The following is a 16,511-nucleotide window of genomic DNA, read 5'->3' on the forward strand; positions in this document are numbered from 1 at the left end:
ATACTGGAAATAAAAGCAAAAATAAACAAATGGGATCCAATTAAAATTAAAAGCTTCTGCACAACAAAGGAAAATATAAGCAAGGTGAAAAGACAGCCTTCTGAATGGGAGAAAATAATAGCAAATGAAGCAACTGACAAACAACTAATCTCAAAAATATACAAGCAACTTATGCAGCTCAATTCCAGAAAAATAAACGACCCAATCAAAAAATGGGCCAAAGAACTAAATAGACATTTCTCCAAAGAAGACATACGGATGGCTAACAAACACATGAAAAGATGCTCAACATCACTCATTATTAGAGAAATGCAAATCAAAACCACAATGAGGTACCACTTCACACCAGTCAGAATGGCTGCGATCCAAAAATCTGCAAGCAATAAATGCTGGAGAGGGTGTGGAGAAAAGGGAACCCTCCTACACTGTTGGTGGGAATGCAAACTAGTACAGCCACTATGGAGAACAGTGTGGAGATTCCTTAAAAAATTGCAAATAGAACTACCTTATGACCCAGCAATCCCACTTCTGGGCATACACACCGAGGAAACCAGAATTGAAAGAGACACATGTACCCCAATGTTCATCGCAGCACTGTTTATAATAGCCAGGACATGGAAACAACCTAGATGTCCATCAGCAGATGAATGGATAAGAAAGCTGTGGTACATATACACAATGGAATATTACTCAGCCGTTAAAAAGAATTCATTTGAATCAGTTCTGATGAGATGGATGAAACTGGAGCCGATTATACAGAGTGAAGTAAGCCAGAAAGAAAAACACCAATACAGTATACTAACACATATATATGGAATTTAGGAAGATGGCAATGACGACCCTGTATGCAAGACAGGGAAAGAGACACAGATGTGTATAATGGACTTTTGGATTCAGAGGGAGAGGGAGAGGGTGGGATGATTTGGGAGAATCACATTCTAACATGTATACTATCATGTGAATTGAATCGCCAGTCTATGTCTGACGCAGGATGCAGCATGCTTGGGGCTGGTGCATGGGGATGACCCAGAAAGATGTTATGGGGAGGGAGGTGGGAGGGGGGTTCATGTTTGGGAATGCATGTAAGAATTGAAGATTTTAAAATTTAAAAAATAAAAAACTAAAATTTAAAAAAAAAAAAAAACTCAACATTCAGAAAACTAAGATTGTGGCATCTGGTCCCATCACTTCATGGCAAATAGATGGGGAAAACAATGGCAAACAGTGACAGACTTTATTTTCTTGGTCTCCAAAATCACTGCAGATGGTGACTGCAGCCATGAAATTAAAAGACGCTTGCTCTTTGGAAGAAAAGCTATCACCAACCTACACAGCATATTAAAAAGCAGAGATATTACTTTGCCAACAAAGGTCCACCTAGTCAAAGTTATGGTTTTTCCAGTATTCATGTATGGATGTGTGAGTTGGACTATAAAGAAAGCTGAGTGCCAAAGAATTGATGCTTTTCAACTGTGGTGTTGGAGAAGACTCTTGAGAGTCCCTTGGACTGCAAGGAGATCCATCTAGTCCATCCTAAAGGAGATCAGTCCTGGGTATTCATTGGAAGGACTGATATTGAAGCTGAAACTCCAATACTTTGGCCACCTGATGCAGAGAGCTGATTCATTTGAAAAGACCCTGAAACTGGAAAAGATTGAGGGCAGGAGGAGAAGGGGATGACAGAGGATGAGATGGTTCGATGGCATCACCGACACAATGGACATGGGTTTGGGTGGACTCCAGGAGTTGGTGATCGACAAGGAGGCCTGGCGTGCTGCGGTTCATGTCACAAAGAGTCAGACATGACTGAGCGACTGAACTGAACTGAACTGAATATTGTGGCCTCTCATCATATCGAATTAAATCCTGGTGAATCTTAGACATGTTGTGAATTTCTTTGAGTGGCAGCATGGTGATGAATAGAGAGACAGGTTTATAGTTAGACCTTCCTGACTTCCCATCAAGCTCAACCTTGGGGAAATGACTCTTGAGTTTTCTCTTCTATATAATGGGGAATAATAATTACTCCTATATGAATATAGATTAATTTTAGAATGTTTTTAGACACAAGTGAAAATCCAATTAAATTAGCTTAACTGAGCAGAAAATTTCCTGGCTTATGTAACTCAAAAGCTCAGAGGTGGGGCTGACTTCAGGGTTGGGTGATTCAACAGTGAGTGGTCATCAACAAGCCAGTTTCTGTCTTTTCTCTCTGTGGTCTGTGGTGTTGGCTTCACCCTCAGGAGTAAACTCCGGGAGTTGGTGATGGCCAGGGAAGCCTGGCGTGCTGCAGTCCACGGGGTCGCAAAGAGTCAGATACAAGTGAGCAACTAAACTGAATCCAGTACACATTCTATCACATCACAAATGTATTTTTATTATTTTCTTTTTGTATATAAACCATATTTAAGTATCATTCTTTAATTCCTATAAAATAACCAAAGATAATCATCTTCTTTCATCTCTCTACTTTCAAGAGAGATCCACAATAGCTAGCATGACTCCAAGTATAAGAAGTTCAATCTCGCCCAAGTCACTTCTTAAAATTTTATTTCCATAAATTCTGCAAAAGGACTGTGGAAATAGTCCTTAAAGTTAGAGGCTGGGGACGGGGGGTGAGGGTGGGGGGGGGTGGGGGGGGGGGTGGGGTGGCAGTGGGAGAAGGGTGGGAGGGAGTATAACCCAGGTACAAAATACCCTACTTAAGATTAATGAAATCCACTGACATACAAAGTTTTCATATATCAGGTTAAACTACAACCAAAACACTCAAAGAGGAGAGACACAGACTCGTTATTTATCACCTGTAGGAATTCAAAACTTTATCAAGGCCTACAAGGGCCCACTTAAGTATAAATAACTACAACATAATGAGAACTAGCCTCTTCTCTCAAAGACCCTCCATGTAGAGGACTGATGGATGGGTTAACAATGATTTCCAAATAATTTTTTTTCAATTGTAGGCCAAAGAAAAGTAAAAGTAATCAAGCCCTGTCATTGACTTAAAAGACAGCTGAAGGCTGCTAAGAACCAAGATGCTTCTGAGTCACGCATGTCTCCCTATCTGTAATATATTCTGGATAAAAACAGATCACAGAATGTAGCTAAGACTTCCCTGCCTCACCAGAAACATATACCTGTTTAAGAAAAAAAAGAAAAGTTAGTCCATGAAGCTCAGCAAGTCCCTTAATTCACATCTAAGGACTTTCCTCTCTGCCAAAACGACACAGCTTTCTCTACTAATAACAGTACCTCTTCATTTCTCTTCTAAAACCCAACCTGAACTCATGGAAAGAAGAATTTGCTCACACTGGAAGAACGAGCATTCGAAAGGCAACCTGAAAAACTCCTTAATGTAAGTTAAGATACTCAATTCCTGACATTCACACTTGCCAGCTATAAAGCTGCACATTAATCTCTCAAATGTCAATAGCCCCTGCATTATCAAAGGCCAAACACACTCTCTCGCTGCAGTGGAAGGTAATCAGCAAGGATCAGGACCACGGCACTCATTCCTTTTCTAGAAGCAATCCTTCATAAAATTATTAAGTCTTATCTAGCTAGGGCTTATGAGAAATTTCCTAATGCAATTTATACATAACTGCTCCTCCAGCTGTCAATATAGTATATCTTTTACACACCACTGACCTGATTCTCACAGAATATATATGACCTTAGGAACCAGAAAGAAAGACGGGCAATTTTACAGCAATGTAATGGATATAAAGGCTCACTGATTAGCTCCCCAAAGCATCTCATAGGTCTATATCTTACAGCTTATAAGAGAAGACAAATTTACAAGTGCTCTTGGGTAAACCTTTAAGGTAGGGTATTCTCGACACTATCTCTTCCACAAGATAAAATTAAAACATTTGTGGGACCTTTCCCTAGACGATGGTGATGTACTGAGGTGGTGGGCCCCTCTGAGTACTCTACCCACACCCCTGCCCAGTCTACGCCCAGGATTATTTTCTTTCCATTCTGTGCCAGTGAGGTTGTCATGTCTCCTAAGAGCTCATTCACACAAGACATTTTTGATCCCCCCACTAAGTACAACTCATAGGATAAAGGGGGTATCTCAAGCAAATGAGTGTGAAGGAAGCATGCATTTAAAACGCTGAGGGAGGAATATTCACATGGAAGGGAAATGGGTGAACCTATGGCTGATTCATGCTGATGTTTGGTAGAAACCAATGCAATACTATAAAGCAATTATCCTTCCATTAAACATAAATGAATTTTAAAAAGTAAAATAAGTAATGCTTATAAATAATAAATACATAATAATAAAAAATAAAATGCTGAGTGCGATTTAGGGGAAATCAGAAGCCCATAAGAGATGACCAAATCAGGAGACACAGCGCTTTAGTACTGCAGTATGCTATTACTTAAAGGTATTCATTCCTCAGTATCCCCTAAAATTAACAGCTTTCTAAAGACTATCTCCTGGTCCATCTTCTGAGACTTGCACAGAATAGTAGCAAATACAATGAGCGCACACTTAGGAGAATGCAATCACCCAACTGCTCTTTAGCCAATTCACTCCTACCTAACTATACTCTATATATAGGCAAGCTGACAACCTAGCTTATTACTCCTTGTAAATGTTGTCTCATACTCTTTTTGCAGAATCTGTATCTGGCTTAACACAGGTGACTAAAAGGGAAAAAAAAAATCACTCAAATGCTTGAATTAATCCTTAAACACAACCATGAAACATTATTAATCAATTATGGTTTTTCCTTATAGACTATATGAAACATAGGTATCTTTCTTAACGTAAACCTGGGTATCTTTCTTAACATAAAGATGAAAGTGTTCAGTTGGTAGGAATGTAAATTGGTGCAACCACTAGGGAAAACAGTATAGAGATTCCTCAGAAAACTAGAGTAGTCCTATGATCCCGCAGTCCGACTCCTTGGCATATACCCAGACAAAACTATACTTCGAAAAGATACATGCACCATTGTATTCACAGTAGCGCTGTTTATAATAGCCAAGAGTATCACTTGGCTAGATATGGAAACAACCTAAATGTCCATCAACAGATGAATGGATAAGAAGATGCGGTGTGTACACACACACACACACACAAAATTTATGTATTACTCAGTCATCAAAAAATACGAAATGCCATTTGTAGCAACATGGATGGACCCAGAGATTAAAGTCAGAAAGAAAAAGACAAATACCACATGATATAACTTATATGTGGAATCTATAATATGATACAAATCAACATATCTATAAAAACAGACTCATATAGAGAACAGACTTGTGGTTGCCAAAGGGGAGGAGGATGGGGCGGGAGGGAAGGAATGGGAGTTTGGGATCAGCAGAGAAGGTAATGGTACCCCATTCCAGTACTCTTGCCTGGAGAGTCCCATGGACGGAGGAGCCTGGTGGGCTGCAGTCCATGGGGTTGCTGAGAGTCAGACACGACTGAGTGACTTCACTTTCACTTTTCATTTTCATGCACTGGAGAAGGAAATGGCAACCCACTCCAGTGTTCTCGCCTGAAGAATCCCAGGGACGGGGGAGCCTGGTGGGCTGCCGTCTATGGGGTTGCACAGAGTTGGATACAACTGAAGCGACGCAGCAGCAGCAGCAGCAGCACGGCTTAACTATTATACACAAGATGGATAAACAACAAGGTCCTCCTATACAGCACAGGAAACTATATTAAATATCCTGAGAAATCATGATGGAAAAGAATATAGAAAGGAATATATATGTGTACAACTGAGTCACTTTACAGTAAAGAATAAATACAATATTGTCAATCAACTATACTTCAATAATTTTTTTAAAAACATACACCCTTTTTACTATATGTGAATTAAAAGTTAATTTTAAAACTTAAAAAGAAAGTGTTCAAATGAAAACCTGCTTAAAGGATCTTTTTTCTCTCCAATTCAATCTTTATTACAGTTTTATGGAGGTTGTGATTTACATTCCATGAAACTCACGGGCATGAGAGATCTTTAGGAGCACTGGAAATATTCTAGAACTGACTGGCATAGAGCTTGCACAACCCTACTTATTTATTAAAAATCACTGAACTATACACTTAAAATACCAAAGCATCATCAAGGATTCCAAGAATGAGTGGCTTCTCAAAAGGGACCAAGAAAAGAGGCTTGTCTTCCACCTTTTGTGTTTGTGGAGATATAATTCAGGACCTAGAAAAAGTTAGCTTCCAACACTAATTATGTTTGAGCAGTTATCAAAGAACTGTTGGAGGCTCAAAGTTTAATAAGCCAGATTTTGCTTGTAGAAATTTACAATAAAATTAGGATCAAAACCTCAAAACAAAAACAACAAAAAGCTGTTGAAAGCGGAAGCTATCATTTAAAAATATACACAGTAATCCCCTACCCACAGTTTCACCTTTTGCAACTTCAGTTACCACAGTCAACTGCTGCCCAAAAACATGAAATGGAACATTCCATAAGTAAACCGTTCACAGTTTTAAACTGCACACCACTCTGAGCAGTGTAACGAAATCCTGTGCCTTCCCGTGCCATCCTGCTCCATCCTGCCCCGAGAGACGACGTGCCATTGGCCAGTGCGTCCCACACTTCGGGCACTCAGTAGCCCTCCAGGTTATCAGAGATGGATGGTGAGGTACTGCAATGCTTGTGTTCACGTAAGCCTTGTTTTACTTAATAATGGTCCCAAAGCACAAGAGTAGTGATGCTGGCAGTTCAAATATTCTCTTCCTGTGCCTCATTTATAAATTAAACTTTACCACAGGTATGTATGTATGTGGGAGAAAAAAAAAAACAACAACACTATATGCAGGGTTCAGTACTATTTGAAGTTTCAGGCATCCCCTGTGTTATGTCCACAGGGACATACACCCTGTGGATAGGCAGACTACTGTATTTTATTTTAACTTATTCATATTACGTGGGTGCCCTTATTTGTGAATGTATGACTCCTAAGACAGACTGTACACTCCTAGAGGGCAGACACCACAACCTGATCACCACCAAGAACAGAACCCACCTGTACCAAAAGTTTAATGTAGTCCCTTCTAAAAATGCAGAGGTACGAGATTCCTCCTAGCTGGAATCCGGGTACAATATAAGCCAAATCTAACAAACAAAGGCAACACTGAGAACAGAAAACAGAAGGGAGCGTTGGGGTAAGTGTAGGAGGGAGAGCAAAACTGGAATACGAGATAGTCTGGAGAGGATAAAATGCATTCTTAGGCTGTGAGTAGGAAGACGAAAAGGAAAACAGTCAAAATCAGCAAATCCACAGAGCTTATCCCAAAGCTGCTCAACTAATTTTTCTTTCATATTACCCAACTTACACCTCAATTTCTCTTCTTCAATAGTGCTCCCAGCATAAAACCTTGAGTTTGTATATCACCAATTTATCCTAACTCCAGTCTGGCTGATTTATTTCACATTTACAGAATCCTTGTGGATGAAAAATATCACAGGCTCACATTACTAAACTAACCAAAAATAAATAAAAAATGTGATGAATATTTCAGGTTCTTTCATTTAAAAAAAGATCACATAATGGAAAATATAAACAACTAGCAATATTTCTGTCATGCACAACAAGACATTTACATGTATTCCTTGCTTTATAACAATTCTCATTCAGAAACCTTAATGCAGTCATCCATCTCCAAGTTGACTGCTGTCACAAATTGTATATGACTGCAAAACCAAGAAGAGGCTCTCCTTCAGTGGTTTTATAATTCACCTTTCCAAAACTTTCATTTTGAGTCCACTCCTCTAAAAATACCTCTATTTACTTACATCCTATGCCACAAAGTGAAAGCCTTAAGAAATAATGAATATAGTCTCACTTATGACAAGTTATTATCATGTAATAACTACTGAGTGTATGATCATTTCAAACCTATGATCCCAAGAGAACCTCACTTACCTTCCTGAAATACTGCTAAGGAGTCTAATACTGACCTTGGTTTAAAAAAAAAAAAAAACCAGACAGACAGACAATGGAGGAGTCATCATGAAATAAACAAAGCAAAAGCCAGAGTTGAGGGGATGATTCCGGAGTAATGAGAGCTATAGGAGAGTGACAGATGAAGTTCAGCTCGCAGGACTGCTGCTGACCTCCTGCTCTGTGATCTATTTGTACCCCTGGGGTAGGGGACCCCTGTCCTATGTGACTCCATTTACAAATTCATATGACAAACCTAGACATCATAGTAAAAAGCAGAGACATCACTTTGCCAACAAAGGTCCATATAGTCAAAGCTATGTTTTTTCCAGTAGTCACATACAGATATGAGAGTTGGACCACAAAGGAGACTAAGTGTCCAAGAATTGATGCTTTCAAACTGTGGTGCTGGAGAAGACTCTTCAGAGTCCTTTGAACAGAAAGGAGATCAAACCAGTCAATCCTAAAAGATATCAATCCTGAATATTCATTGGAATGACTGATGCTGAAGCTCCAATAACTTTGGCCACCTAATGCAAAAAGCCAACCCACTGGAAAAGACCCTGATGCTGGGAAAGATTGAGGAGGGCAAGAGGAAAAGGTGGTGACAGAGGATGAGATGGTTGGATGGCATTACCAACTCAATGGAAACAAATCTGAGCAAACTCCAGGAGATAATGAAGGACAGGGAAGCCTGGCATGCTGCAGTCCATGGGATTGCAAAGAGTCAGACACTACTTAGCAACTCAACAACAACAAAAAATACACTCATAACTAAATATGAATAAGTGGTAAACTATAAATAAAGCAAGAGATCTAAGCAAAACTTAGGACAGTGGTTATCAACAGGGGACCGGAGGGGACGAGATTAAGAAAGTACAAACAGGAAATCATTGGAGCTATATAGGTGTGTGTGTGTGTACTCTTTAGTATAAAAACTTCATAATCATAACATTCTGAACCAACAGAAGGACAGACCTATGATCGAACAGAAAGAAAACTTTCGTACGTTTTCAATTAAAATACTTCAAGTACACTTGAGGACCAGCATTTAAGTACTTGCCAAGAGGATAAGTCTCAAAATTCAGAACTCGAGCAAGGTTTGCCTGGCTCAATTTGATATTTATTCCTCCGTTTTAGAGAACCAAAAAGTTAGCCCGACTAATTAATAAAATATATGTAAATTTCATTCACAAATAACAAAGTCAAAGGGAGAAATCATGGGAAGCAGAAAATGTCAAAAGTTTTAGGTAACCCTCTGCGTAGCTGGCAAATACATGGATAAGCGGCACACAGGAAGAATCACACACACAAGCCAACTTTGTTTCACTCTGTTTTGCTTTCCTGCACTTCACAAATACTGCTTTTTTGTTTTACAAACTGAAAGTCTGTGGCAGCCTCACACAGAGCCAAGTCTAAGGTGTCAGTTTTCCAACAGCAATTATTGCATGTCTCTGTGCCACATTTTGGTAATTCTCTCAATATTTCAAACTTTTTCATTATTAATGTATTTGTTATGACGATCTGAGATCAGTGATCTTTGATGTTACTACTGTTAACTGTTTTGTACTTTTTTATTAAGGTATGCACATTTTTTAAACATAATGCTATTGCACAATTAAAATTACAGTATAATGTAAATGTACTTTTATAGGCACTAAGAAATCAAAAATGTGTGTGACTCCCTTTATTGCAACAATATCTCTCTGACTGCAGAGGTCTGGAACTGAGTCCACAGTATCTCGGAGTTGTGCCTGGAGTGGCAGAAATTGACTATGCAATAAGCAGTGCAGCCCCAACTTGCAAAGAACGACAGAGGAAGGGAAGAACAGCTACTGAGGTCCTTCTACGCCAAGGCATGTCATATGCACTGCTTTTAAACTGCCTCGACAATGCGACGTGTTCTGTATTATCTTCATTTTACAAATATGAAAAGACTCAGAGAACAAAGAGAGGAGACATTCCTCAGTGAATATTCCCAATGCCCATTCTGGCTCCAAGAAGCTCAGTGTGCCAGACAGATGAGCATGAATGTTCAGAAGGGGACTACAATAATACCACAGACATTAAGGCAACTATACACAAGAAGAGGAAATGAAGCCAAAATAAAAATCAGAACGGACAATTTCTTCCTTCTGAAACTGTGCCAAGGCTTCTACATCCACTTTAATACTCCACTAAATATGAGAGCAAACGGCTGCTTACCTGTGCCCAGGATGGTAAATAGCTGTGTTGATTCCATGAGGATAATGACTGCTGAAGCTGAAACAGTGGCTCTCCTGATAGCTCTGATGTGTTCCAACACTAAATTCAAGAAGGTAAGTAAGAAATAAATACCATTAAACCACAGTGAGATGCCACTAAATACCCATTAAAATGTCTACATTTATAAAGACAGACACCACCAAATTTATATCCTTAAATATTGCTGAGGATGTAAAAACCACCAGAACTTTGATAAACTATTAGTAGGACTATGAATGCTATACCCACTCTGAAAAAGGTCTGGCAATCTCTCATAAAAAACAAACTATATCCAACCTATGACTCAGGAATTCCACTCAAAGATACTAACCCAAGAGAAATGAAAGCTTTTATCCATAAAGACTTACACAAGAGTGGTCACAGCTGTTTTATTTACAAAACTGGAAACTGAGAGCTCCATCAATAAAAGAATGGATAAACAGATCAGGAGTGCTATGGGCTGAGGATTTTTGATCCCCACAGATTGAATGTTTGTACCTCCTCAAATTCATTTAAGACCCTAATATCAATGCGATGATATCTGGAGGTGGGATCTTTGGGAGCTATTAGGTCAAGATGGGTTTAGTGTCTTTATAAGAAGAGGTTAGAGAACTAACTAGCTGTCTCTCTATCGTGTGCGGATATAAGGAGAAGTAGGCAGTCTGCACCCAAAAAAGAGCTCTCACCAGAACCTGATCAGGCTGAAACCCTGATCTCAGACTTCCAGCCTCCAGAACTGTCAGAAATAAATTTGTTATTGCTAAGCCACCCAGTTATGGTATTTTGTTATAACAACCCAAACTAAGACTAGTGAGATAGTCATACAATAAAGTACTAAGCAGCCATAAAAAGAATAAACCACTGATGCATATAAAAATAAGGATGAGTCTCAAGATACGGTGAATGAAAGAAGACTTACACGAAAAGAGTACATGCTCTATGAGTCTGTTCATATAAATCACTAGGACAGGCAAAACTAATCTATGATGAAGAAAAATTATAAATAGCAGTTCCTGTGAGAGTGGGAATGGACAAAGCTTACTAAGAAGAGGCATGAGGGAACTTGCTTGCTTGATGCTAGTGTTCTGTATCTTGACAGGGCTTTGGATTGCACAAATGTATGCATTTGTCATAATTCACTGGCTGGTACAGTTAAGACCTGCACATTTCACTGCATGCAAATTTTCTCAATCAAAAAAAAACCGTAAGTAAATTCTGAACTTTAATTAATCATATGCATACTAAAATATGCATGGCAACCCACTCCAGTATTCTTGCCTGGAAAATCCCATGGATGGAGGAGCCTGGTACGCTACAGTCTACGCGTTCACAAAGAGTCAGACACGACTGAGCAACTTCACTATCACTATTCTAAAATAATAAGTACTGACTCTGAAATACATTAAAAATAGGACTGACTAATGGCCAGAGAACTAGATGGAAATATGACACAGTACGTACAACAAAACGCTGAACAGAATTTAAGTAGAGGTATATGAGAGCTCACTACAAAATTCTTTCAACCTTTTAAAATTATACACAGGTTTATTTAACAAAGCATAGACTAACAGCTGATCCTTTTAAATTTCTCTTAAGTGTGAATGAATATATCTCCCCTTTGTTTCTTAACATACATATTTTATTGAAGTATAGTTGACTTACAATGTTTCAGGTACACAGTGAGGTAGTTCAGTAATACACATATATTATTTTTCAGATTATTTTCCATTTATAGGTTGTTACAAGACACTGACTACAGGCTCTCTGTGCTGTACAGTAAATCAACCTTTCTTTTATATTTGCTATTTTTCAAAATAAAACGCTGAAAGGAAAAAAAAAAAAGCACCAAAATCTAACACTAAAGCAAGGAAGTAAACATTATTTCAAACAGGGCATCTCAAATAAAGTGTATTTTTACCTTACAAGGTAGCTTCTAAGTTCTCCTCGGTAATTGATGACCAAGAGCTCTGCAGACCACTGTGCACTTGCTTTATATTCTAAAAATATCAGCCCAGCAATGGCATAGCTCAAATCGCCTGCTAAACTAGATGCCTATGGAAGAGAGAGAAATTAAGTCACTAAAAAATACTAGATATAGGTTACCACATGTATAATGGAAGGATATTCAAGACACTGGCCTTGCCAGACATACTTTAAGATAGCCCCAGAACTGATATATGAAGAATCATCTAAGCCAAAGTGCCCAGAACTACACATCCAAGTCTAAACCAGCCCTGCCAACCACAGGCTGGAACCACAACATCCTCTTTGGATGAGATGTTCACTTAATAAGTGAATTTCTGTTCAGACTATATTTCCATTGCAAAATAAGGGGAGAGAAAGAAAAAAGAAAAAAACTAATTCTATCATTCAGCCTCAAAGAATTCTAAGATACAGAATTCAGACATAAGCTCTCAAATGTTACTTTCCACTGCCAGTAGTAACCAGTGTTACATTAAAAAGAAAGACAGAAGAAGAAAGAAATCTCCAGTTATTTTCATTTGCCTAATCGGCAATTTAAAGGGAAGGACTCAAAACAGTCGCTCAACGCCAGCCTTTTTCCATCAACTAAATATCAGGCTATATTTGCTAGTTCTGGAGGCATGTGCACCTTAGGAATCACATTCGCCACCCTCAATGGACCCTCACTGTCTAAAACCACTCAATAAAATATCAATAGTGTAGCCACATGCGGCTATGGAACATCTGATAGATACAAACAGAGATAAGCTAAAACCATAAAAAGATCAAATTTCAAAGACTTAGTACTGAACAAATAATGTGAAACATTTTATTGATAATTTTTACAGTCATTTCAATATGCAATCATTTTGGATATGTTAAATAAAATTAATTTCACCTGTTGAACTTAATGTTACTAAAAAATTTTACATTACATGTGATCACATTTACAGCTCACATTAAATTTCTATTGAACAGTGTTAGGGCTTCCCTGGAGAAGGCAATGGCACCCCACTCCAGTACTCTTGCCTGGAAAATCCCATGGACGGAGGAGCCTGGTAGGCTGCAGTCCATGGGGTCGCTAAGAGTTGGACACGACTGAGCGACTTCACTTTCACGCATTGGACAAGGAAATGGCAACCCACTCCAGTGTTCTTGCCTGGAGAATCCCAGGGATGGGCGAGCCTGGTGGGCTGCCATCTATGGGGTCGCAGAGTCGGACAGGACTGAAGCGACTTAGCAGCAGCAGGGCTTCCCAGGTGGGGCTAGTAGTAAAGAACCCAGTGTCAATGCAGGAGATAAAAGAGATGTGAGTTCAATCTCTGGGTCGGGAAGAGCCCCTGGAGGAGGGCATGGCAAACCACTCCAGTGTTCTTGCCTAGAGAATCATTTGGACAGAAGAGTCTGACAGACTGCAGTCCATAGGGTCACAAAGAGTCGGACACAACTTAAGTGACTCAGCACAAACAGTGCTACTCTAGAAAATGGTAATTCAACCTTCTTTGTTTGGTTCCCCAGAACTTCTATGACATGAGCACAGTGTACTTTTTCAGGTTTTTCCACTCATTTTTTAACAAAAACCATTTTCTGTATCCTTGGTTCTCACTCCCAGCTTCTCACTAGAATCAGTTGAAAGACCTGAAACATTATCCTTCAGGTCCTGCTCAGATCAATTAAGTCAGACTTTCTCTGGGTGTAGCCTGGGAAATCCAGTCATTTGTTTTATTTTCTGTTCTTTATAAAGCTTCACAGGTGATTCTAAAAAGCAGCCAGAATTAGGACCACTGCTCTTCCTGCCCTGTACTTTGTTCACTTGAGGAAGGATACAAAGTTAAAAAAAAAGAAAAAGAAAGCAAGCACTGAACTCCTAAAAGAGACACTAATTAACTGGATTACTAGGGTAAAAGTCATTTTATTCCTCACAGTTTAAGCTCTCTAAACTGTAAAATGAGGAGACTGTGTACCCAGTCTACTCAAAGGGTGTTGTGAATATCACACAGGAATATCCATCAGTCGTTAACGAAATACAAAGCACTACACAAATATAAGTTACTACCACCATTAATTTTTTTTTTCTGCACCCTCCCTCTCAATTTCTACCTTTTTATGGTAACAAATTCTAACTCCTCTCAGCTTGGTTCTGTTCCAATGGCCCATTGACTTCTTTCCTTCACTGGAACTTTATTACCACTTTCTCCCCTCTTATTTAGTACTTACTACCATCTTGTAATAATGGTAGGTTAGTTTGAGTAAGCTCCGTGATTTGGTAGGGAAGGGAAGCCTGGCACACAATCCATGGGGTTGCAAAGAATCAGACACATCTGAGCGACTGAACTGAACTGATGTCTGCATAGTGCATTTCAAAATACAAAGAAGACATGTCCATGAACAGCCCTCTAACTAGATCTAAGATCTTAACTCCACAGCTTATTATCCTGATTTATATTTCCTCTTTCATCACATTCACTCATTCATTCAAGTACCTATACATAAAAGGCAGTTTTTTGGCTATGTACATACCGGAGTAATAACGAAGAGCTCACTTCCCATGAGATCAAACACCCTCACAGTTCCCATGCTTTCAGCATAGGCCAGCAGGGTGCAGTCGTAACTCCATGCCACACGCCTCCACTGTGGTTTTGGGTCTTTTGGAACTAGAATGAAAAAGGAAGTGCTTTTATCATTATAAAGATAGTTAACGTACAGTTTCTGCAGCAAGAAGAGTATTCAAGTATGACATCATTTCCTAAAGGTCTCTAACACTCCCATTCAGAAAAGAACAGCTCCCAAAAAGCTACTTCAAGGAAGAGGGGCAAAAGTAAACCATGACAAGCTTTGCCCCACTTACTTGAGAATGAAGTCTACTGACCCAGTGGTCTACTGAATGCTGAGCATGTACTCATCCAGGAATGATATCCCTCAAAATACTTATGAAATTAAGAGAGATCAACAGCATAGAATATGGGCAGAAAATGATTCCAATCCAGGGAGCTAAGTTTCTCCAAAGGCAAAAATAAAAGAAAATTTCAACTGCCAGTCTTTTAGATACGTATTTTATCTTTTAAATAGATATTTCAAATACAGATCCTGAAGAAAAACAAAGGGAAATTATATCAACACAGTATTAGAAAGAGAAAAAACACATATTGGGCAAGTGAATCAAGAACTGTTTGTTCTCAATCACACAATTATAAAACTTGGAGAATCAACACCTTACTAATCCAACACCTGATTTTTTCTTCTGTTTCAAATTTTTCAGTACAATAACAGAAAGGCTACCAGCTGCAAAAGAAAAAGGGGCTGTCCAGCTCTGAACTGCATTAGGTTGGTTTGAGTTTTCTGCTGTTTCCTTTGCTTCCATTTCCCCATAATAGAATCCCAGAACTGAAGAACCAGGAAGGACCAGTGCCTTGCCTTGACCAACAAAAACTCCAAATAATTAGGAGACTCCAGGTGACGGCAAGAGTCAGGATACAAAGCCCAGAGTCTCAGCTTGCCGCTGCCCCACACAGTGTTGGCTCCATTACAGTGCACACTCCCTCGGCCAGAGACTGGATTTAGCCTGAGGATTACTGCCTCAGAAGTGCTTCTGAGATGTTTCACCTTTTCTCTCTTCCTCTGCTAATATCCCAATTTAGGCTCATCATCTCTAGCTTAGACTCTCATAACAGCCTCCTAACAGGGCTTCCCAACTTCAGGCTCTTCCCTTCTAACCTTTCCTCAACTGTATCCCAAGTTATCTTTGTCAAAAAGAAAGGTGCACAGAGCCCATCCTTCTGCTCCTTCAAAATCCCTGGTGCTTGTCCATTTCCAACAAAACCAAGTCCAAACTCCTTCACAGACGTGAACGGCCCTTCACCAAAGGTCCCCTCAAGGCTTTCCAGTCCACCTCCCACCCCTTCTCTCCATCATCCACCTTGGAACTCACCATTAACACAACCACCTGGCACAACCCAGATAATCATGATGATCTGATCACTAATCTAGAGCCAGACATCAAGTGGGCCTTAGAAAGCATCACTACGAACAAAGCTAGTGGAGGTGACGGAATTCCAGTTAAGCTGCTTCAAATCCTGAAAGATGATGCTGTGAAAGTGCTACACTCAATATGCCAGCACATTTGGAAGACTCAGCAGTGGCCACAGGACTGGAAAAGGGCAGTTTTCATTCCAATCCCAAAGAAAGGCAATGCCAAAGAATGCTCAAACTACCGCACAATTGCACCCATCTCACATGCTAGTCAAGTAATGCTCAAAATTCTCCAAGCCAGGCTTCAGCAATACATGAAATGTGAATTTCCTGATGTTCAACCTGGTTTTAGAAAAGCCAGAGGAACGAGAGATCAAATTGTCAACATCCACTGGATCACAGAAAAA

At 39.4% G+C, this 16,511-nt stretch overlaps 1 protein-coding gene across 1 annotated transcript in view; it reads right to left on the minus strand.

Annotated features, from left to right (window-relative positions):
• The window catches only part of NBAS (NBAS subunit of NRZ tethering complex), a 341,977-nt gene that overhangs the window by 290,285 nt on the left and 35,181 nt on the right, over positions 1 to 16,511 (minus strand). Inside the window, exons 7-9 of the mRNA XM_069580217.1 lie at positions 14,656 to 14,789; positions 12,092 to 12,225; positions 10,135 to 10,233 (exon numbers count right to left, since the gene is read on the minus strand). Of these exons, the coding sequence (XP_069436318.1) occupies positions 10,135 to 10,233; positions 12,092 to 12,225; positions 14,656 to 14,789 (367 nt within the window). The remainder of the gene's footprint in view (positions 1 to 10,134; positions 10,234 to 12,091; positions 12,226 to 14,655; positions 14,790 to 16,511) is intronic.

The sequence above is a fragment of the Ovis canadensis genome, chromosome 3 (genome assembly GCF_042477335.2).
Source record: "Ovis canadensis isolate MfBH-ARS-UI-01 breed Bighorn chromosome 3, ARS-UI_OviCan_v2, whole genome shotgun sequence".
In the NCBI taxonomy this organism is placed as follows: Eukaryota; Metazoa; Chordata; class Mammalia; order Artiodactyla; family Bovidae; genus Ovis; species Ovis canadensis.